Raw genomic sequence first — 23,691 nt, 5'->3', positions numbered from 1 at the left:
ACCAAAGAAAACTAGGGTTTAAGTTCGGAAAAAATGCAAAATCCCACAAAAAATGTATGGACTTCCCTGGTACGCCAGTCGTTCATTTCAGAGGTTTCAACCTAAAACTGCTGACAAAAATCAATTCAATTTCTTTATTCTTTTCCAATCTTGAGCAAACCGGGTGGAAACAAGCTTCTCTAGACAATGTAGAAGTTTCATATTGGTGCGATAATCCAATCAAAAGTTATTGAAATATAAAACTTCAAGAGCTACCCGTATAAGCAGTTGTTGAAGTGACGGTTAAAGAATGATTCTTTGCCCCGATGAAAATTACTTACACTATATATGACACTCGCGCAAAAGAGAAAAAGCACCAATGCGAGAACGAGAGCTAATACCAACATTCAGTCAACTACCGAGACTTTTGCCGTCGAGACGACGTCCTTCAGTCTACGAGTTTTCTTCGCGTGTTCGGTTCCTTTTTCCGCGCGCGGGTTGCACACATCCGGTGCTTCTTCCCAAGTTTTTCCATCGGTCAGTTAACTCGGATGTGTTGTTGTTGTTGCTCTGGTGTCCTTGATATTGCATCGCCGTACAGTGCGCCATCCCAAAAACCATTGTCCTGAAGAGTTTGCCCCATCCGTGACGACACCTTGTGGTGCAATTGCAATTGGCCCTAGGGTCGCCGTGGATTTTTGGTGCCGTATGCTGGCACCAAACTGACGCGCTCCTCGAGCATCGGCCGTAACACGTTATCGGCCGTCCAATCGCCGCCCGCCTCGCCTCTGACGACGACGTACGACGTCACGAATTTCACACCGCCGCGTTACCTAAACCGTAACCGTTTGCGGGGCAGGAACGGGGCTAGGTTGCAGTGCGGGCGAGTGTTCTATCTGCTCACGCGGTTGGGAACAGTAGTCTCGTACGTGCGTGCGAAGTGCGTAGTTTGTCGATGCGATTCAGCTTCCCATTGCACGGGAAATTAGCTCGCATCCCCCGCCGATCCGCGGCCAACCGTGCCGACGTGTGCTGCTTGCTAAAGTGATAGTATTTCATCCCCTCTTTGCCGACCCACAAGTGCGTCATAGGTGCTGTGCGGCAAGGGGGAAGGCATGTTGGGAAGTAAGTCGAAAATCTGGTGCAAGTGAAACGAAGAAGGCGCGGAGCAGAGTACGTGAAAAGTGTTGTGGGTGAAGCGAAAAGTTACGTTCGTGTTGGGATTTGCTTTCTTCCGGCCAACAGCCGGCATGCTACAGGGTTGCCTGGCAGGTCCACCTGATCGAGTCGCTAGTTGTTGGGCACCATAACCGTGTTGCGAATGTGCCCGTCATTCGACGCGTTGTTTTGCCTACCGTAATCGAGGGCTGATTGAACCGCTATCGCCAAAATACCTTCTCGAATCACGTCATTACGGTGCCCCGATTTTACCGAAAGAACAACACCCTCAACGAGTTGCGTGAAAAATACGGTAAGCTGAAACATACTACCAGATCCCAAGCTATACTTTCCTTTTATCCCACATTTTGCTCAAAACAATAATAATGTAAAATAAATATATAAGTAAGACTACATTTAGGGTTTCTTTGATCGCTTGGGAGAGATTCCGTTCCTGAGAAGAGATTATTGAAATTATCGAATTTAGTGCACTAAAGGTTTAGTTGGTAGTATAACTATTCCCTCGAGAACCCCTTCTTTATATTTTGTTGGTATTTTTGAACAATGTTAATGAAATTACCCGAAGCATGTATTTTTTCCTACCTTCGTTATAATGGAAACAACTTTTTGGTGGTGATTCTTCGCATTTAAAGGGTTGTAAAAGGTAAAAGTACTTCACTAATTTTAAGCATAAGGATAAACTCTTAGGATATTTGCGTTTATATAAGTTAGGTGCATAGCTAATTTTCAGCATAAACTGGTTTCACCAATAAAGTTGTCCAATTTTCCTTTTTTCCGACACTTTGTCACTTCGTAGTTTTTATAGTTTTTTTTGGCAGTAAGTCAAATTTTCATTTTTAAATTTGAAGAACCAACTTTGGGTGTGTGTTTGCTTAATTGTCTTTGCCTTTCGTTTTAACGTAGATGGTTAGAAACATACAACCCATTAACTAGCCTATCATTTCTATGAAATAAGATAACTGCTTAGGAGCCGGATAAAAAATAAAAACAATCCCGAGTCTTCTTATACCTACCAGGATCAATCCATTGCTTTGGTGCTGTGTTGTAATTACTTTCAAATTTTTTTGATTATTGTGATCTACTAGCTTGTATATAACACTCAAATTTTTTTTTTATTCAAAGTGAATAATTTTACTCCTAAGCCCTATATAAATAAGCGGAAAGTTCTGTTTATTTGGGTACCTTGGAAGGAATAAGATTTTTTTTCAACAGTTACAATTCAAACTCATTTCTTCTGTTTATTTTGTGTTTTATTTAAACTTGACGTTCAGGACGTTTATCCAATCCGTTTGCAGAATTTTTTTTTTACCAAAGATCCTGATTCATTTTATTTGTCAATGTAATTAAACAACTGCAATTACTCTCACTTTGAGATTGATTCGTAGTACATTATTTTAATGTTTTTCCTTTGTTTTCAATGTACAACCTTTTTTCCTGGGGGTCCGCGTCCGTGGGTTTGAATCCCAACCGAGACTGGACCCTCCCCTGTAAGGGAGGACTGACTATCCACGTACACAAAGGGAAAAAAGTCTTGTAAGCCCTTAACGGGCAGGCATGACCAACAACAACAAAGTCGTTACTCCAAGAAGAAGAAGAAGAAGAACCTTTTTTGGATGAAGCTATCCAAACGACCCTTGATAAAATTCTAAACGCTAGCTACTTAGTGAAACTGCATTGCCTTACAGGTTGCATTCTTTGATTCTACACCACAATTTCGCGAGAAAGGTTCTAATGATAAATTATTATACAGTAAAATGCGCTAGCGTATGTATGTGAATATAATGGCTGGTAAGGTAGAGCAACCAAAACTCCAAATTGGTAGCAACACCAAATGAAGACAAATCGTTACACACCGTCGCCAACAAACGAAGAAAACCCATTTCCGTTAAACAAATTAGTAAAAAGAAAACAAACAAAAACATGAGAACGAACGCAAATCAGCCACGTGAAACGAAAGCAAAATGGTATCATTAAACCTACTTTACATAATGAGTGTCGATTGTGTACGGCCGCTGGGGGACCATACCGACCTGTGGGACAACATCCTCCACATCCACAAACTCGATCTGAAGATGGTGGAATTAGCCGTCCTTCGGCTACAGGCAAATAGCTTCGACCACCGTAAAACCAACGTTTGAGGACGGTTGGATCAATTATTTCGCGAAATATCTTTCTTACTGTCTCAATTTTTTCGGGCAGTTTCTCTTTGATAAATTTGTAGGTTGCTGTTTTGAAACAAATCGAGTGACATTGTATTCATTTATAACTACTGATCAATTGGTTCTCTTCGATCATGGTTCTCGAATAGAAGGAACACAGTTGGTGAAATTTGAAATCATTTGTTAGTTTTGTCTCAAGTAGCTCCAGCAGTTGTTAGGCTATGAAAATCCAATGCATCCATTTTCACAAAACAGAAGAACCTCCACGGCACCAAGACTAGAAGTTTCGATCAACAGCACCACATACTTCATCTCATCATCCACTACTCAGTTGATTAAGAGGGAAACAATGAGGGAACCAAGGGAACCCAACAATGCGCGTGTTGCATAAAAGCGGATGAAAAGGTTAAGAGATTGTTATAGTGCACTAGAACTTGCTACGACTGTGGTCCATTCCCTTTTCATTCAAAAGTTGTGGTTCTATTATGCTTGAATACTTTCAATTCAAACTTTATTTTAATTATTGACTAGTACAATCAGCAACAGAATCAATAGATGATATGTTAAACTGAATTAACCCAATAATTTCCAAGTGATATAAGCTGTACATGCTGAAATCGAAAAATTATATCTTAATAACAAACAAACTCGAAGTAATCGAAGACGAATTTATTTATGCCGTGACTGATATTTGAAAACTGTAAAAGTTATCCAAATCAATAATAGAAATAGTAGAGCTTAGAATTACAACGTCCAATAATTTTGATGAATTGACGTTTCTACTTCTCAATAAAACAAAACAAAAATAAGACGAAATACAATTTGTTACAAAAATGCACCACAGTGCACGAGTGTCTTGCAAGAATTTGGATATACCGGCACAGTCGGTTTATCTGTTCTAGATCTTGTTCACAATTCTCTCATTGCCTGCAGTCTTTGTTTCTCGTTGTTTCTTCTCGTTTGAAGCACTTTTTCCAGACAACGAGACAACCAGCAAATGTATGCAAACGTAGCTTCAAAGTGGTTTGATTTTGCAGTTTTGTAGTGTGTTATGACTCTTCTCTGGTTCTTCGCCTTGCGCTACAATCGCTGAGGAGATCACGGTCGTTGAAACAAGGACCGTGTTCTGCATCAAGAGTGGAAAAACAATACGATTTACTGATGTTTCTGTTCCGTTGATGCCAGTGTTTTCACGGTCAAGCTTGACCACTTTCATGGTTCTTTCTTATTCCCCCTCCTGTAAACGTGAAGTGGACGACCCCGGGCAGCCAATGACCCCCAACATATTCAGCCCCATGCGAAGGCGGGGTCGTTAACGATAGCCTTGACCGTGGTTACGTTTCTGTTTTTCATACGAAGATCAGATCAGATCGCGGACAAAAAAATCTTGGTTTTATTTCATTATCATTTTGAACATAACTACCGAGCATAAAAATCCGCTTTTAATGATAAACAAAAAAATATGAGTGTTATGATGATGCAAGAAAAACATTATAAGGAAATGTTTAAAGGATGGGTATGCTTTTATTTTAGTAAATGCAAGAAAAGGCAATACTCGAGCGATTCGTGAATAGGAGTAAGAAAACATGTTTTGTTAGGCTTTAAATTTATAAAGTAGAGCATTGAAAATATGTTCATAAACCATGTAATTATTCCACGTTCAGAATGAAGTGTCTGCTCCCATCGATGCTATTGCGTGCGCCGGAAACGTTTTGCCACCATCAAACGTTCCCAGTTTTGCCTGCCAAAACTTCCACCAACGTTCAATTATGCAATCAATTAATTAGTCCAATAAATAACGAAACATTTTGCCCCGGTATCTACCACCCGTCTGCGCTGTGCGGGTTGATGATTGGCCGTCGAGAAGCGAATAGGAACAGGATGGTGCTGGTTGTAGCTTGTGGTCGGCGGCGTGTGCCACAAATTGATGGTGTTATCGGGGAACCACGAAAGAAGAAGAAAAACGCCAAAGAAACCTATTCGCTAGTGGCATAACTTCCTCGTGGAAAGTGTATTCGAGAACGCGAGAAGTGCGTTCGAAGTTGCGTGGAGTCGCGCATCAAAACCACGCTTAAAATGTCACTAATTGAAGGATCATTTTCATTCGATGGATCGATTCTAGTGCTGTATCGCTTTATTTGCTACCCAGTCGCTATCATGTCTCTAGTGGTTTGAATATTTGCCACCGAAAATTGTCCCGTTTAACCTCGTTTTTATGAATGGTTCATAGTGATTCGAATCAACAACTTCGCGCAAATCTCCTCAATGTTGTGACGTTTAAACGAATGTTTAAATTATTCATAGTGAATGATCACCTCATTTAACTTGAGGATGGAAATGGTCTTAACTGCATACGATGTAGGTTTTTCAATATTACTTCAATGGCAGCAGTTTTAAAAATTTCAAGGTAATCATCGATATGAAATTTAACACGGTAAAAGTAATTTTCATATGTTCCTGCAGGATTTCAGTAAACTTTCTTGTCATAACTTGCTTACTTACTTAATTAGCACTACCATTGCCCTCCTCACATGCGGGGCCAAAAATCCTCCAGTGGATCTTTCTCTCGGCTAAGCGGGTTTCGTCGGATTTGGACAGAGTCCATGTCTCGGAGGCGTATGTGAGCACTGGAGCTATAATGTTCTGTGCACCAAGCATTATTGATTTGGAAAGTAGTATTGGTGTAATACACGGGAATAAGTCTCACTGATTTTTTTTCTGCGCCAATTTCTGTATTCTTTTCCGTTGATTTTTTTTCTTTTCCTGCAACGTTTCATAAATAACATTTGTAGAATAATAATAAATTCAGCATAAACGATGCACGAGCGGATTACAAGTAATTTAAAAAGGAACTAAAACAGATTTTGTAAATTTTAAATACAATATACAAAATTTCCAATAAAATCTATGCTGAGGTAAGATATGGGACTCATCATCATCATCAATCTCCTGAATAGGACTTCGAATTACGATAAAGAGGTCATGGGTATCGAGTCCCGAGTATGCTACTTGCAGTGGTTTTTTAAGGAAACCAAAATAGAGTCCATTGCGAACTTAGTTTATGAACAGAGCTGAATGAGTTTTAATTATCGAAGTACTTTTTGTCAGGTTTGATTTTAATGTACATACATTTTGTTTAGAGTGAGAAGTTTGCATATAAACTGTAACTTGCATGTAACGAACATCGACGACGAGCTCATCTTATTTGACGCAAGGCCAGCAACGTTATTGGACAGGATAGGACGTTTCAAATTAAAGCGAACTGGGCCACACCGAAAGGTTAAAGTCGTTTTATACTCACTGGTCAGCGTGGAGCCTGTGCGTTTTCCCGACAGGAAGCGAGCGAACTACCAGAGTTAGTGGTTCGATTCAGCCGAAACCAGGTTAAGAGGGGGGCGAAGGAAGTGGTAGGTGACCCATTAATATAAATCGCTGCTTTTGTCTGTCTGCGCCGAGTTTTGCTCCACAGGGACGGGACGGTTTATCCGTCTCACCTTCGTGCTTCGTGGTCGTCCTCGCTGTCGTGTTGAGATTGTACACCGTGCGTCCTTGCGCGCTTTGGGGGGAAATAGGTAGGTTAAAATTTTAATGTAGGCCTCCCCTGGTATTGGATTCACTTTCAATGCGGGCACTTCCGGCCGCCGACTGCCTTTCATCCGCCTCCAAAACGTACCTTCGGGACCCAGCGCTTTCGCTAATGCTATGTTGCTGGAATGTAGTTGTTGTCGCCTGTCGTGTTGATGTTTCCTGTGCACCTAATTTCCATTTCCAGGAGGTTTTTTTTTTTTTTTGTAGCTGTGCAGTTATTTTCCATTGCTAGAAGATCTTTTCGTAGGTACTATGGGTTCCAACAAGGGTGTGGTTTAGAGTTGTTTAGTTCAGATTCAGATTCAAGAATCTGACTGATTCTTTAGAGATTCATGAATCTTTTCACAAGAGATTAATAAATCCCAAAGATACATCAACTAATGAGCTGAAAAGTGAAGAGCCAAAAATGGGTACAGGGACCCGCAAGATATTGTTTTGGTCGCATGATCCACGCCAATGAAAAAATCATGGAGATTCGTGACAGAACCACGAAAGATCAATCAATAAGGTTTGAAGATTTGAATTCCTGGAGATTCATAAATCCATCTGAATGAATCTTAGGCGAAAGATTCATACGAATGAATCTCGCCAAAAGATTAATTAAGCACAACATTAGTGTGATTCCTTCCAGAACGCATCGCACATTGGGCCTAGGACAATCGCATCGCTGGCAAAAGTTCGAAGGGCACGAGAGTATGAAATACATCTCACAAAACTCATCCTGTGAAATAAAATGAAGCAAACCGTGGGCGAAAGGGCAAAGAGACTGAGGCCGAACATGTTTACAGTGGTTCCATCGAGACGGAGATAGTTGGTAACCATGCGGTTCCGGTGAAACGTGCCCTTTCGCCAACCACGGCGCAAGATGGATCACCGATGGAGTTGTGAAATCCGAACCACACCATCGGGGGCCAGGAGAAAAATCAGGACAAACGGGGGTGGGGGTCAACAAAGGGAAAACTGTTGCTCCCCTCGTCCCCCCTTTTGGCGCCGATTCTGCCGTGTCGAACGCAGGGATAGGGAGCCTCCCGTTGGCTCCTGTCTGTGCTTGGGAGATAATTAGACGTCGACACGAAACGGAGAATCGACCCACGGCCCAGCGGCGTCGGAAGCGAAGCTGTCAGGAAAAGTGTTGTTTGTCTCCCGCTAGGCCGAACGAGGGAAGGAGGGAAGGAAGGACGGAAGGAAGTAAGGAAGGAAGGTGGTGCACCGTACCCGACGCCCCCGGGAGTGCGGGCCAGTTGTGTGTTTCTACGCAAATGGCACACAAAGCCCACGGGTGCTACGAGCTGGCGTCACGAAGCGTGACGGAGGCGTACGGTTCTGGGCGTTCTGGGAAATAAATGGGCGCACAGTAAGGATGATAGTATTTTCCATGCCAAATCAATTCGAGCCCGAATTGGGATAAATCTCGCCGCCGCTTCCCATGCCCTCCTTTCTCTCCTCCATGGTTGGAGGAGGTATCTTTTCGCCTCAAATGAAGGTTGTGCCGTCGAGTGCAAATAATTGTATAATCCTCAAACCTCTCGTTCAAGTGATCAATTATCAGTATCATCACGGTTGGATCTAGCCAGTCTCCGTAAAGTGAATGGAGTAATTAGTCGAAAGCATCCTTAATTGAAGGATATTGGTTCTATCACTTTCCCGGACATGTTTTGCAGTTTATCGGCGCTGCTTTGTCTGCTTTTATACACTCAACATTTATTTTTTAAATTTAATCGAAGAGAAATTTTTAGAAATCTAATCAACGAACTCACAATTTAATTTTTTTGTAGTTCTTGTCATTCCAATTTTTTGTTTAAATGTTGTCAACCTCTAAGAGAAACTACATATGTTTAGTTTTATAAGACTTTTAGTGAATCTTATTATGAAATGGATTTTTCTTTATTTTGTTATCGCTAAATTATTATTTTACAATAATATCACAATATATTAGTCATCTGACGTTCTATACATTTCCAACTAGTCACGTTTTGCTTGTAAAGATTCTCGTAAAATATACCTTGCTCCGTTTGCTCAAACTGTAGGCTTGCAGTGTTGTTTCACTCGTGCTCTAGTGGTTTCGTAGGTTTTATTGATCTTTTTCCCCCCTCTTCATAAGCAATTTCTACATTTTTACATTGTATGTCGGATCGGAACCTACACTTGGATGGGTCATGCTGAACTTCAATCAAGTACATTGGAATGGTGAACGTGGTTGGTTCAGATAACCAGTAATCATTCTAATGCAAACAGTATCATGATGAAATGATTGGCTTGCAGCTCATTTGATATTTCACTATCAAATCTGTTATCTTAGTTTAGCATTTTTTTTCTACTTCATACAATGTTGGAGATGAAAAATAGATGTGACTCACGTTTGATCGGATGTTGATTGATTGGGATTGGGATGTCGTACGGTGAATTACAAACAAAATAGATCAATTCGCTGTTCAAATAAACCCAGTTTTGAACCTTCATATACAGTTAATTATGTTTAATAATGCCATATGTCTCCTTATACCTAAGCTTTAACTTATCTAACGTTTTTTGAGTACGGTAAAAATAGCATGACACTGAAACTCTCCCATTGGCTAATAATACCTTATTATAGAGCAAACATGGCAGGTCCTATGTCTGTTTTTAAATTTCTGATTTGCACGAAACCGCATCGAACCGTATCCAGTAGGAACGGGGAAAAAACCTTCGACGTCCTACACATGACGTCCCTTGTCAGCTGTATCTGTGTTTCTATTCCCTCCAGTGACCTTTACATCGGTATGTGGTGTCCTTTTTGATTGATGGTTGAATAACTTCCGAAGCGAATCCGTTACCCGTAACGGTGATGGTTGAAATTATTGAAGCGATAGTTGTTGGGCACTGTAGGGAAACTTTCCAATGACGACAGTATCGTTGGCGAGCGGGCGACATTCTGGAATGGAATCCCCAACGAACTAGTGCAACTTTTGACTGGCCACCCATGTACCGTTCTGGTGTCCTGGGTGAGATTTCCGATGTTGGTTAGCTGTCCGACACTATGTACTTCCTTGCACCAGCCAACTTTTGCTGCAACACTGAGCAAAAGGAGATTGGCTTAAACCGCAAACCGACTTACCACTCGAACGAAATGACCCAGAAACGTTGGCAGGCCAAGTGTCACAACCATCACCGGTCGTCTGTGATTTTTTCTATAACTCCGGTCTGATAGTTCGTTTATGTTTGTTGTTGCGGATGCTAGTCGCATGCGCTCGTTCGTGGAAGTACCAATTTAGTGGACCTATATTGGGCTTCTTATCGTCACGGAATGGGAATGAAACAATTTGTTTGCCTCGCGGCTATCCTGTTCCATCGTTGAGCAGGTCTTCCTAGAAATCCCAAGCGTGAAGACTAGACAACTAGAAGTAGCTTATTGACTCGCCTGTTTTTTTCTTCTTTCTGTTACAGACGGCATATGGATTGACAGGACAAACGAGTAGGACGGATTTGAAGTCATCCGCTGACTTCCGTCAGTCACTTTGGTTTATTCTGCCCGGTTAATTATTGACGTCGAGACGAGAAGTTTTTGTTTCGAAGTTGTTCGAACTAGCGAAGGTAAGTGTTTACTAAACAGCTTTCCGTTTTGGTGTTTCCATTTAGCAGTCATTTGTTTTATGATTCCATTTTTCGTTAACTTTGTTTGTAAATTTGTAAATATTATTCTCATCTGTTTAGGGCCATGTGTACAAAATCATGTTTAACCATCGACCATGATCCATTTAGGGCATAAGCGTTTAAATTCTTCCTGTACTTCATTTATCGAATAATTAATCTTCTAATGTTGACTATTTTCGTTCTTTTCTTTTCTCCTTTCGTTTTCTTTTCTCTTTCTTTCTATTTTCTATTTAATTTTTCTTCTTCTCCTTGTTTACTTGTACACTTTTCTCTGTTATGTGGTATCGATTGCACTTGGTACACGTTTGCCGTCCACTTGTTTTGTGCCCTTACCCCGCTTCGTACTTCATACACCGATGCACTGTGGGTGTTGGGGTTGTTCTAGTCAGCTGAAATAGCAACTGTTTCTCAAAATAGCGTATTATCGGTGTGCCAAAGTGATTTGTTTGTAGCATAAAACACGTGCGAATGCTATCTGTTCAAAACGTACGGTCGCTTCCAATCTGCGAAAAGGTCCACCAAAGGCTAGATACATATCAACAGGACAGGCGAAAGCCGCAATTCGTAATGAAATCGCACGGATCGCAACGATCGATGGTGGAAGTGTCGAATCCGATGGCTACCGGGGCCCATCGAAGCATTGCCGGAACCCGTTTATGCAGGTCCCCACGGGAGGCGTACGGTGGCCACAACGGAGCGACGGTCCCCGACAGGCAGCATCGCCGTGGCGTGGACAAGGAACAGTACCAACAGCGTGCACCGCTGCCCCGCAAATCCAACCAGCGCCATCCGGAGCAACAGTCGGAGAAGCTACATGTCGTCGCTAAACCCAAGTTGATACCACGATTTACGCGCTTCCAAGGTATAATTTATGGTTCGGGATCGATTACTGTTCTAAAAACAAACAAACCATGGGAATGCTTGTCCCGTTTTGCTGAAAGTTTTCTAATCTTCCCAGTGTGTGAAAAGCGCTCTTCGGAATGAATTGTTTCGAAAAATAACTTTTCAATCGATTTTCGTGGATCCACCATTCACATCTTTTATCAACATGCAAATTTTAAAATTGTTTTCTTTTTTAAAATTCATTTCACAAATGTAGATATTTAATCCTATCATACTAACTTTAAAAACATTCTTCACTATAGTCATTCTTCGCCGGACTCCCTTTACAACAAAATGGCTTCTAATACTCTAATAAGCATGGATATGAAAACCCTCTAATATACAATTTTATAACCTTCCAGCCTCGTTCATCACTAACGCGAAGTAAATCCCTCGCCTACAGGATGGATTTACTTTACTGTTTTACTGTGAAATGAGTTTTTTGGAATCCGTAGAGCAGAAACATTGGCTTTCGTATTTCGTTTTTAAAAATGCATCAGATTGGAAAAAATGAAAAAAAGAAAACACCACCGAATGTTTCACTATGCTCGTCATTTTCAGTTGTAGAATATTTTAGGTCATATAAAATACTTTTCTAGTAACTTTAACCATTCAACCAGGCAACTAATTTAATTGTTGGTAAAGTTCTGTTGGATGCATATATAAGGAGCCTTTTTGAGTTTTGGTGTTGTAATTTAAAGAAAGAAACCTAATTGAAAGCAAATTCAAGTTCATGTTACCGGTTTCATCATCCATGGTTTTAGCTGAATTATACAACTTATTAGAGTTGTGACTTATGAATCTTTTAACGAGATTCATTCCTATGGATCTTTCATCGAAAATTCGTTCAGAATTATTCATGAATCTTTGAGGATACGATTCCTAAAACATTGATGATCTTCCAACATTTTCATGGATCTTAGTGACTCTTTGACAAATCTTCAAAATTATCAAAATTTGTTTATGGCTCTTTTTATTGCAGTGACTTTTTGTGCTTCACTAGTCTGTTTTTGCGAACAATCACGATGGGAATCTCTCATTTAAAGATTCATGAATGTCAATTTCTAAGCAAAGAGTCATTCATGAATCAGGATCTCTATTACACAACTCTATAATTTATGGAGTATGTTCCTTATGTTACGAGCCTTCCTTATGTTAAGGTATATAAGCCTTAACTATGTGAATTTTACGGTATTAGGTTAAGAAATTAACATAGAAATAGGATAAAGCAAATTAAGTCTGAAATCATGTTAGATTTCACTACTATAGTTTGAACGTTGAGCAGTGTTGAAATGAGCTATTGCATCCATGCAGACATTCATCAAGTACCTCGATATGTTATCGAACGAATACTGAAATGAATTAGATTCACAACCCAATGGAGACTAGTAATAAACTATTTGTGGTGAGAAAAGCAGTAAAAGAAAAATACCGACTTACATATGTGGCCAGAATGGACCGGTATAAATCGTAGGCAAAACTTGCCAAACTTTTTGAATCTTTTACTGTCCAAACTAATACAACCCAAGACTGCACATATATAGCCGTTTACTTGGGCCATTTGGTCCATTCATATAAAAAATATGTTTTTTTTTTAAACTTGAGCGCTTCAATTTGGTTTAAGATTTTGTTTGTAGTAGAAGAATTGTTAGAGAATCTTCTCTCTTATTACTACACCAAACCTTCTATGTAATAGGTGAGTAAATTCATTTTCAACGATGCTTTATGCCCTGGTATTGTTTGAATAATATTGCATTTGAGCCATCTTCGGCTCGAAGTACGTACTATCCGCGGCTGATACCTGATTGTATGGGCTTTTTACAAGACACGTCGTGAAAATTGATAGATCGTGTCGTTGTCTCATGATAATTTGGATTTTTCAAATTCAACTTAAAGCGTTTTACTTTAATGGATTTTTTTTTCAATTGTAGGTTGTCAATGTTATGTATGCGTGTGTCTTTTGTCTCACCGGTGTAGATTACCCCGCTTTACCCTAATAATCGATGCTGACCATGTTGTTGAAGATCTGTAAATAATCAAATACTACTCCATCTTGATTGGGACATTGTCGACATTGACCAACCCTAGACGGGTTTGTATCTTAGTCAGTTTACTATTGCTAACCCAGGTGAAACATTCAATCATCCACCTAACAACAACGATACAGAACGTTGGCTCCGAAAGACGCCGGCCCCTTTGGTTTGCTGCTAACCGGCCATCACACCAGATCCGGAAGCTCCCCGGCTCCGGTATTGACGCTTTCAGGATGATGATGTGAGCCGCGGCCCGTTCCTGTTTTTGTTGCGGGTGTTATGAATGATTAATGTGTGTGCTTCGTTTCCGCTTTCATTGGCTTCGGAACTTAGGAGGCCTTTTGCGTTTGCCTCGCTGGGAACTGCGATTGGCGAGTTTACAGTCTGTGCCGGTTGCTCACCGCTCCGTTGCGGGGCGTTAAATGGAGGCACAGGAAAAGCTCCTCCCGCTCGGAGGTGTTTCCCGTGGGTACCACGCGTGGCTTTGATGAGCTTAGATCATAAACGTCGGGTTTCCCGGTTTCCTAGAGCACGTGTGTATGCCCGATGACAGATGAATGACACACCACACACTGTAGCATCAGGTTCCAGGCAGGGAAGGACACGCCAAAGTGAGTGCTTCATCCTTGGCCGGGACTATCCCTTCCCCTTCTCCCGTGAGTGTCCTTTGGTTGCCTATTAAAACGTTCACCAGCGTCACCGGAGATGATGACGGGCTAGTGGCGCCATAAAATCCCACACACACACAAACACTTTTGTTTCCGACGGACGCGCCTGATGGACAATTAATTACCAACCCCGCGAACCGGCGATGACACTCTCTCGGGGAATATAATGGCTGTTTATATGTATGTTCAGGGCGGTGATAAAAATGTTAACCGCCTTCAAAACGGAAGACCGTAGGAATGCGTATTGTTGTGTCGTTTTTTTTTACAACTCCCCGGTTTCCCGGAACCGGCGGCGATTAAATAATAATTAAAGTGATAAGAAAATTGAGGTACTTGGGAAAAGATGATGGTGGTCGAGATACGGGGGCTGGCTGGGAGGTGGTGAATGAAGTTATTTTCCTTAAAATTACACGCCTTCGATGCGAGCACAATGATGGTGTGGAAAGCGCGCACAAAGTAATGCTGCCGGAAACTGCCCGCCGGGTGTTCGCCGAGCCGCCGGGCCGGTGCCATGCCCGTTTGATCCTTAATAAGTTTTCCCTTCTGGCAGCTCGCAGCGAGGCCATCTTTGTTGGAGGAAAATTGATATCTTGTTGCGCGCGCGGCACGTTGTGTCACGATTGGATCAGTTTTGGGTTGTTTATGCTTTTCGGGCAGTTTTTTCTCGCGCTGCCCATCGGTAGCGGCGCTGGTGGTGTGCGAACAACTCTTGGGCTTCCGGGCGCGATGAGGAACGTAAAGTAATTTTCTTTCTGACTTTCGCCCGATGCTGAAAAGGCTCGGGCCGTCGCCGGCGTCGGGAAGTTTTAAAGGAATTCGTTTTCCTTCCCTTCGATGTTCCACCGTAGAACCGGCGCTGCGTTGCCATGGCGACGAAAGGATGAGAACAACATTTAAACCTTCCGAATTTTCGCCAAAATGTGACGGAAGTGGAATCGTGGGTGCCTTGGCGGGAGCGGGTGATATGCCCTTCTTCGTTTCCATCCAGCGAATGAACAAACAACCGCAATTGGGTTTTGGCCAATTTTTTTCATCACATTTTCCACATTCCTTCCCGTACCGTTCGCTTCCCTTGAGGTTTTTCTGTAATGTTTGTTTTTTGTTTGACTACCGTTGGCTGCTTGGATGTGTGTGAAGCGGGGTGTATTTTCCAGGAAAAACCCGTTAACTAGATAGCCGATGGTGGCAGTAAGTTGTTGATCTTGCGCCGTGGGTATTTCAATTGGAAAAAATCCAGCTGTCAGGTCAAAAAATTTCTAACTGAAAGCCAATGGAAGGTGGATGAAGTGGAAAGTTCGGACCCCGCCCTCCCGTTCGGCAAAATGTCCAATCCAAATCCAATTTATTCGCAACCGTAAGCCATAATATCCCGTTCGCTGTGTCCTTTTCATTGTTGAAGGACCTGGAGGTAAGAGCATTAAATATGTGTCCGCTCTATCCTTACGACATCGATCGATAAAACTAATGTTTTCGCATTTCTTTTGGCAAAAGGGATTTCTGCGTCTTTCCTGTTTTTCTTCCTGCTGGACTGGTTGAAAAGTGCAACTTCATAGTGGTGGCCTTTTTCGCCAAATCACTTCATCTGCTCTCGAGCACTCGGACAAAAGGACCCAATTGTGACCATCCGTCCCGTTGTAACACCCCACGAGAACTTTGCTTCTTCGCCCGTAGCGTGTCGCTGTTCGCAATTACTTCGTCCAATTCCTGGCGACCCCGTCCGGGCTTGGGGTCGCCACTTATCGCCCCGGCCGGCAACCGAGCAGGTTATCTGGAGTGTGATTCTTATCATTTGTGCGTCCCATATAAACACACGCGATGCAGACATCGTCTTCGTATCAAATCGCGTCACTTTGGGCAATGATTTGATATGACGTCAATCGGGATGGCGTACGTGTTGTTTGCGGAAGACGTTGACGTTCTGCTGCATTTGCCGAACGCTCAAAACGGCCCTTGTGTCTGTCTTGCATAACGAGAGATTGTCCTTCTGAATTCACTATTCGCTTTAGAAATTCTGACCGGGCGGATGGGGTGGTTGTTCTAATTGTGTTTCATTTGAATCTACAACTTAAAAGATTAATTTAACACGATTGGTACACATTGTTAGGATATTTCAAAGTATCTTTTTTTGGCTGTAGCCGAATGGGATGACTTTCATTTTCTTATGACGGTACGTTATACTGATACATCCGTCACTGTGTATTTCCTAAAGTAAGATGCAAATTATTTCGAAGTGCCTATATTTTTTAAATAATTGTTTCATTCGCTTAAGGTTTTGTTTAGTAATTCCTTTGGTTTTAACAATGTCAATATTATTAAAATACGGAAAACTCTCAGTTCTATCTTTACCCTATTCTTAAACTGATTTTTTTTTTTCATTTATTTAAGAGACTTTGCTATTCTTAACCTGAGCGGTAACTCGGAAAATAAATATGATTTTTATATGATAGATCGCGATAGCGGAAAATAGTAGAAATATTCTTACTATTTCAAACTGCCAATGTTTTTAAAATTATGTTTTGTTCGTTTAAGGTTTGCTATGTTGCATTTTTTGTTTCAACTAGTTGCTGATATGTTTTTAAGTAAATTTTATACTATCTACGTCACGTAATTTCACTAAAAAGTGTAAGTGTTAAAGTGGCAACTAGTTTTAAAACATGTATCGTATCGTATCCCAAAAAAACCAACTTCCTTTACAAAATGGAAAAATACGGTGGACTTTCAATTTATAATTTTACAAATTCCGAATTGACTGTTCCAACTTTCCAAAAATGGAGCAGAAAGAACTGGAAGTATTATGAGGTGTCATTATTGATTAACTACACGTCGTAACCGTTGGTAGAGAAGTTAAAAGAATAAAGAAAAGAGTGGACTGAGAAGTTGTGGAGGCTTATGTTACAACTTGCCGGAGAGCGTCGGTAGAAACACACACTGATCCCACGCTAGTACAGCTCATCTTCCGTGGACATCTCATTAGAATGCGTTGGATGGTGAAGGGCTCGTTATAGTCTTTACGATGGGTTCGCGGAATCATCATTACCCAGAAGTGCCACTTCGTGACATAAGGCCGAATACCTACGGGCTCGAAAAGGGTTGGTGTTGGTCTTAAGTTTTCCGTGTTTCGCCACCTTCCGTTTGGGCTTTTGGTGGTGGTGTGTCACTTCGTAAGGATGGACACGTTTACCCCAAACCCTCGGTGGTTTGCTCTTGCTTCCATCGGCCTATCGTACACCGGTGCCAACAAACGCGTACGTCACGAATGGCCGCCCGACGAAGGAAACTGCCGGTGCGAGTGGTTGAACTAAATTGGAAAGGAACGGTTTGGCACCGGTGCAACAACCGTAAAATCGACAACAACCATCGAGTTCATCATTTTTGACTTCGGCCAACCGCCATCAGCTGACGGGTTCGTGATTGGCGACAGTCGTGCGTTGAGCTAATGCGATTCCGCGAATGGGACACAAGTTCTAAAATTCGCACGGATTTTTACGGGCCCACTTTGCAAGCTTGGCAACTGGCAACTCAATGAGAAACCATATATACATAGCCAATGATTTAGCGTGACGCATGGTTAAATCAATTCAAAACAATCCTCCGGGGCTGATGTCCCCGGACGTCATGACATTTCTTTGTAAAACAGCTTGGGAAAATGGGAAATCCTTAAAAACTTTCTCGATTTTCATATGTGTCCCATTCGTTAAAAAAACAAATATATGTAAATCTGGAATTCTTCGAACAAAGTTACTCTTGATTGACACATGTATTTGTTCAATTGTTTGCGGGTTGGTTTTATCTTTCAACGGCTTGCGAAACGATTGACGATTTTGCAAAACTAAGTTACTTTTAATTTTGTCAATAGAGATGTTTAGCCTGTTTCGATGAAAGTTGCTATAAAGTAAAAAACTGAAATTGTTTTTGTTAATCTTTCATTTTTGCATGTTTTTAAGACGAACACTAACCGAATGTATTTACACTTTTATTTGAGCTGTGCAGTTAATCTTTCCTGCTTGGTTTTTTTTTTATAAATTTCATTACTACCATTTGTTTCATTTCATTTATTTACGATGCTTGCCTCGCGAGCCATTTGTTGTAGTTATTTCAAGTTTCACGTAACATTACTGAAATGAAAGCTGGTGCCCTTCATGCGAGTAAATTCATGAAGCTACGGCAAATCAATTCACACTCAGAAGCATAAGCGATGTGACAAAAACACAAACACGGTTTGGCATTGTCTTGTTAAACGGCGATTTACGCTTATGGAATTCCATACCCATGCCTTTAAAGGCATGCTTTAATACAGTTCTAAAATCTAATTTTTACATTTCCTTCCCGTGTAATTTTGTAGTTTTTTATCATCTAAATTCTATTGATTTTCAAATATCATTGGCAAGAGCTGCGTTGTGACTTTACTATTTTTGTTACTTTTAAGTGTGCAAATTATTATTTCCAGTTTAAGTTAACTTATCCTAAAAATCATATAATATTAGAAAAAAAAAATGTTTCAAAATAACTTAAAGCTCACATTAACAAAAAAAAATATCGATTCTCTTTTTAAGTGTTGCTCTCATTGCGACAAGCGCCCGTTTTTCATTGTACTCTTTCCTAAGTGTCGTTCAAGCGAAGCCTCGTTTTATACTTCATCCAATTCTTTTGTGCCCTACAGGTTCTTAAATCTAATTCACCCGCTTGGACAAATAATTGTGTAATCTCGCCGGCACTTACGCCATTGGAAGCAGCTTTATTTTACCCCCATCATCCTTCATTCTTCACTTACGTACTGTCTCGTCTGCTCAAAGACCTCTATTCTAGGCGCTGGAAGTTTCTCCTGGCTGGAGACTTTTATCCTCTTTTGTTGTTGTAGGCTAGCTTACCCGCGATTTAACTGGCAGAAGTGTTCCTTTTGTGTCAAGTCAATGTACCGCCCGTCGTAGTTTCCCTTTCTTCCCGAGTGTGTTCAACGTGCTCTCAAACCCGCGATACAAACAGCTTAATTGAGCCAATGTGCTCATCCTCCCGACCGTGAAATCTCATTCTCCTTGGTTTGCTTTTGTCGTCGGTGCAAAATGTGCGATACATGCACTACTTTGCTGTTCTATTCTATTTTATTACGACGACGTGTTGAAGAATTTTCCTTTTGCGTTCCGTTCCACTGTATGCGTCCATGAAACGGATGCTGATAAGACGATTAGTCTGAGGTCAGTTTAACTAAAGGAGGCACTTTAACATTGCCTGATTAATTTCATTATCTTTCCATCGAAGTCGTTGGAGTCGATTTTAACGTGCTCTATTAGTGTTCTAACTTTCTGTTTTATTTTCTCTATCTCTTTTATGGTCCTGCGTCCATCATCCGCCGACGACGATCGGTTCTCAACAACCACCCACCCACGGCGCTGCTGCACCCACGGTGGTCGACTGTGTGACAACCGCCTTTACGACCCGCCACCACGGTTCGCACGCCAGTGTTAAGAATTATCAAATTAGCGACCATGGACAAACTGCGCGAATCGGACGCGCCCGGGGCAGATGACCCGACTCGGCAACGGCTCGCCACGGAAGGAACCGCTCCCACTGACGTTGGTGGTGGTGGTACCGGTGGCAACGGATGTGGAGAGCGAGGCAAGGGTAGCGGAGAGGGCGGCTCGGACGAGTATCACCATCAGTTCTACAACACCGGCCGGATAGGGCGCCGGAACGCGCTGCCCGACATCCTCGGGACGCACTGTACCACGACCACAGCCGACCTGTCGTCACAGCTAGGAGCCCTCTCTACCTCGGGTGAGTGAGCTAGGGCTGGGGGCTGTCACGGGCAAACATATCAAGGTCCTGCAACTAAACTAGTCTGGTCGCAGGCAAGCGCTGCAATCGGTGTGTGTATGTGTGCTATGCTGCTGAGAGATATCGTTTTCCTTCGTGCACAATCCGGGCTGGCGGCGGCTGGCTGGTTGATGGTGTGTTGACACGTAATAGAAATTGAATTATGAGAAGTTTACCATTGCATAATGAAACATGCCAGGTGTAATGGGTAACTGTTCCTGCGAGCGGGCCAGTATCCAACTACAGCGTGGTGCAATACGGATGTTCCGATGAAACTCGATCGAAACACAGTGCACCATGGTACGCACACCCCCTTCGGATCGGATGGAAAATTGCTCTTTTATGTCGCTGGTGGCTGCAAGTGAAACGCAACGACGCCCATCGTAACCGTTATGAGACTGTGCAATGTTTCTGTGAATTCGAAACGCGATCGCACTGGGAAAGTTGAGTTTAATCGTAGTTTACAGCGGTGTCGACTGGTATCGTTTGATATGGATTTTAGATGTTGATAGTTTGTACAGTTCAGCCTGCATTATGCCATTGTGCTTATGATAAATTAATAGTTTTTTTTTTAAATAATATATTCCGACTGGTCTGATTGTGTTTGTTAGTTATCCAACAAAACGTAAGACACAAGTTAGGTTCGTTATGCAGCAAAAAATCTCTCAGCTTCAATTCAACTTGGTGCGCTTCAAAGAATGCATCTACTTGCCGTTCAAAAACTATTCTCTTACACCAGTGATGTCAAACTAGTTTGACCTCGCGGGCCACATTTCGCCCCAAAATAGGTTCGCGGGCCAAAACGTAAAATTGATTGGATTGATGAAAATATGTTCTTATCAGTGTGGTTTGATCCAAACAGTCAATCGTGTTAAACACCTTCAAATTTTTTAAATATTATATTACTTCTTATAAAATTTCCAATTTTCAGTAAAAGATAAATTTTCTTTAACACTATTGTGCATTTTGGTAAAGAATTAAAAAAAGTAAATGTGCATTATTACTACAGCTAACTTATTGCACCACATCTATTATTTTATTTAGAATACTCTTGTAGTTCATGACGTTTGTTTTGTATGAACACCAGTGGCGGATTTAACGGTGCGCGGACTGAGCGGCCGCGGGGGGCCCTGAGCTCGCAAGGGACCCCGAAGCTTCAAGTGGCCTAGATCTCAAAATTTATAGATAAACAAATATTCTATAGAATAACAGATTGGAATAGAGTAAATTTTACAACAAAGGATAATTTTACTGTGTCCTTTCAAAAATATTGCTAAGATCCACAACAAAATATAAAATCCGGTATATAATCAGAGTTGAAGAGTTTATATATCAAGCATAGGATTAACATAATGTGATGAAATACTAACACATATTCAATACAAGCAATGCGTTTTTGACATATCATGTTAGACATTTTAACTATATCATCTGTCCTTGTACAACGAGGTACGTGTTTAAATGAATATTTCATACGGATTTTAATGGAAGAAGTAAAATTATATAGTTTTCCTACCCTAACTATTGAATAAGAATTGTTAAACTAGATTTATAAAATCAAACTTCGAGAGGTCAGACAGAAAACTTATTGATTGTTGGATATAAGTAATATCTCAGATTGATTTTGTTGAAATGAATATAAATAAGATGAAATCGCGGGCCGGATCCGATGTGCTTGCGGGCCGCATGTGGCCCGCGGGCCGTATGTTTGACATCCCTGTCTTACACAGTAAATAGAAGATTTCGAAGCAGATTTTTTTTTCTATAACTCAAGACGTAGCACTAGGCATTACAATTGCTTTACAAAGAACGATGAACAGATCGAAAAATCTATTTACACCCATTAATTATTCAAACTAAAAAAGGCACTTATTTAATGTAAAACATCGTTGTATGATTTAAATCATATTTAAAGCGTACTACTGAACGCAAGAATAACTATTTTAGAAACAACAAATGAAGACATTTAAAAATCAATTTTTCATCCTCCAAATATGTGATTTGATTTTTCTGAAAATTGCATTTAATTATACGAAATGCTTTTCCTTCCCGTAGTTCGATACAATAATTTATTCGAAGAAGTCGAGAGCCTTTTGATTGGAGGTAATGCTTGAAAATATGTTTTTCCTTTTGCCAATATTGCTAGTTTTTCACTGCCGTTATAAGTCCTCCTAATTACCTAATCGGATTCCGCATTCGAATCCCGTGGCAGAGAGTCATTAATTATGATTCGCTTGATCAATTCTGACTGGCATGACGATAGAAAAGACAGGCGTCACTTTCTTCGCCATGGTGATTTCTGCCAACGACGATGAAACGACTTTGTGTCGCCAGCTTGCCCTTAGGAACTTACTTTCACTTTAATCAAAGGCGATTGCTGCAGTATTTTTCCCAGCAGTGATTTACTTCTACGGGACTCTGTTCTCTCGCAGATATTTTTTTTTTGTTTACTTTCGGATATCGAAGAAAATGTTGTGCACGAATTACTTGACACGATTGTACTATTTGATAACGGCTTTCGAATTTATGGGAAATAATCATGATTTGTTTTATCTATGTAAATTCTTATGATGTTATTCATGTGTATGTTTTAAACCCACCAGTTATTTGCATTTTAATAGTGGTAAAATTTATTTTTCTTGTTATTTAAAAAAACACATAGAGCATCTCTAGATCAATTTTTGTAATTTACAAATTTCTTTAAAAAATTCTCAGTAGAGATTTAAAGAGGTTTAAGGGTGACTAAAAGCAAAAAAAAGTTGATAAAAAAATAATAAACGATTTATTCCAGTCGGCATATTTGTCACATGTTTCAATCAATTCTTAACCTAATTCTCTTATTTCAATATCCATCAAACAGCACAAAATGTGTTGGTAATTCTCTACATTTTAATAATTATTCATTTTTGTTTCTATCATCCACAGAATGCGCCGGCAAACCATCCGATGGAAGTGGCGTACTAAGTAGTAGTATAGCACCACCGGGCAATGGTCAAACGCAGACGACCACAGGAGGGACGTAAGCACCGAAACGCCAAAACAATATGTGACAACGAGGTGTGGCACGGAGGGAGCAGTGGACGTAAAACAGCTGTTTTCTATCTCATCGTGACGAAAGGGAAAACGGAAAATTTAGTAACGCACACTCCCACATGCCCATAAAGGACGTTGATCTTTCAGATCGGATGTCCACACCGTTGCAGTACCCCCTGACCCGGGGGTATTGCTTTGTGCTTTTACGTTTCTTTACCACGCATCACAACCAAATCTCTACTATCTTCTCTAGTTAGAATTTCACAGACAATGAACAGGAAGGCACAGGAAGGACATTTTAGTTAAAAGATTGTATGTTGTCGGTAGCCTGTGTTGAGCTTAATTAGTCCTTACCCAGTGTCATTCTTCATGCTGTTTGGTACACCATGTTATTTAACATCAATTTTACCTAGAAGAACAAATTCGAGAATAGGTCGTATCGGATCGTATAGAAAAACATTTCATTCGTTAATTTCTCTCCCAAACGTACACACCCGCTTCTTCTTGCTCCGTTTTCATAGAAACGTTGCAACAAGCTCCCGTTCAAGTCTAAACACATACCAGTTCCGGAAGGCACTTCCTTCCACAAACAGCTTAGGACGATTTGACGATTCACCTTTTATCCCAAAACCAAAGTTTTCTTTAGTTCCTCCCGAGAAACAGTATTTTGCAAAGGTTAGTTAGGAAGCTCTTCATGTAGAAAAAATAAACAGCTTCCTTTGGTAGGTA

The 23,691-nt window shown here is 41.0% G+C and overlaps 1 protein-coding gene across 2 annotated transcripts; it reads left to right on the top strand.

The window, feature by feature from the left end:
- Nucleotides 1-460: 460 nt before the first annotated feature.
- Nucleotides 461-23,340, top strand: LOC131261498 (uncharacterized). Of its 2 annotated transcripts, XM_058263550.1 has the most exons (5): nucleotides 461-1,450; nucleotides 10,329-10,475; nucleotides 10,921-11,397; nucleotides 19,576-19,890; nucleotides 22,855-23,340. In XM_058263550.1, the coding sequence occupies exons 3-5, from the start codon at nucleotides 11,004-11,006 to the stop codon at nucleotides 22,950-22,952; spliced, it is 807 nt and encodes a 268-aa protein (XP_058119533.1). In that variant the 5' UTR covers nucleotides 461-1,450; nucleotides 10,329-10,475; nucleotides 10,921-11,003; the 3' UTR covers nucleotides 22,953-23,340. The 2 variants fall into 2 exon arrangements, with proteins under 2 accessions (XP_058119533.1, XP_058119534.1); XM_058263551.1 differs by lacking the exon at nucleotides 10,921-11,397.
- The last annotated feature ends 351 nt before the right edge of the window (nucleotides 23,341-23,691 follow it).

Source organism: Anopheles coustani, chromosome 3 (genome assembly GCF_943734705.1).
Source record: "Anopheles coustani chromosome 3, idAnoCousDA_361_x.2, whole genome shotgun sequence".
NCBI classification, from domain to species: Eukaryota; Metazoa; Arthropoda; class Insecta; order Diptera; family Culicidae; genus Anopheles; species Anopheles coustani.
The sequence above is the reverse complement of the archived record's forward strand: the minus strand, read 5'-3'. Positions and strand labels throughout refer to the sequence as shown.

Excerpts from the sequence above, each read along its gene's own strand:
- LOC131261498 (XM_058263550.1), top strand. The coding sequence starts at position 11,004 with ATGCTATCTGTTCAAAACGTACGGTCGCTTCCAATCTGCGAAAAGGTC. Across the intron at positions 11,398-19,575 it reads ACGATTTACGCGCTTCCAAG|TGTTAAGAATTATCAAATTA; the intron begins GTATAATTTATG and ends TTCGCACGCCAG. Across the intron at positions 19,891-22,854 it reads AGGAGCCCTCTCTACCTCGG|AATGCGCCGGCAAACCATCC; the intron begins GTGAGTGAGCTA and ends TATCATCCACAG.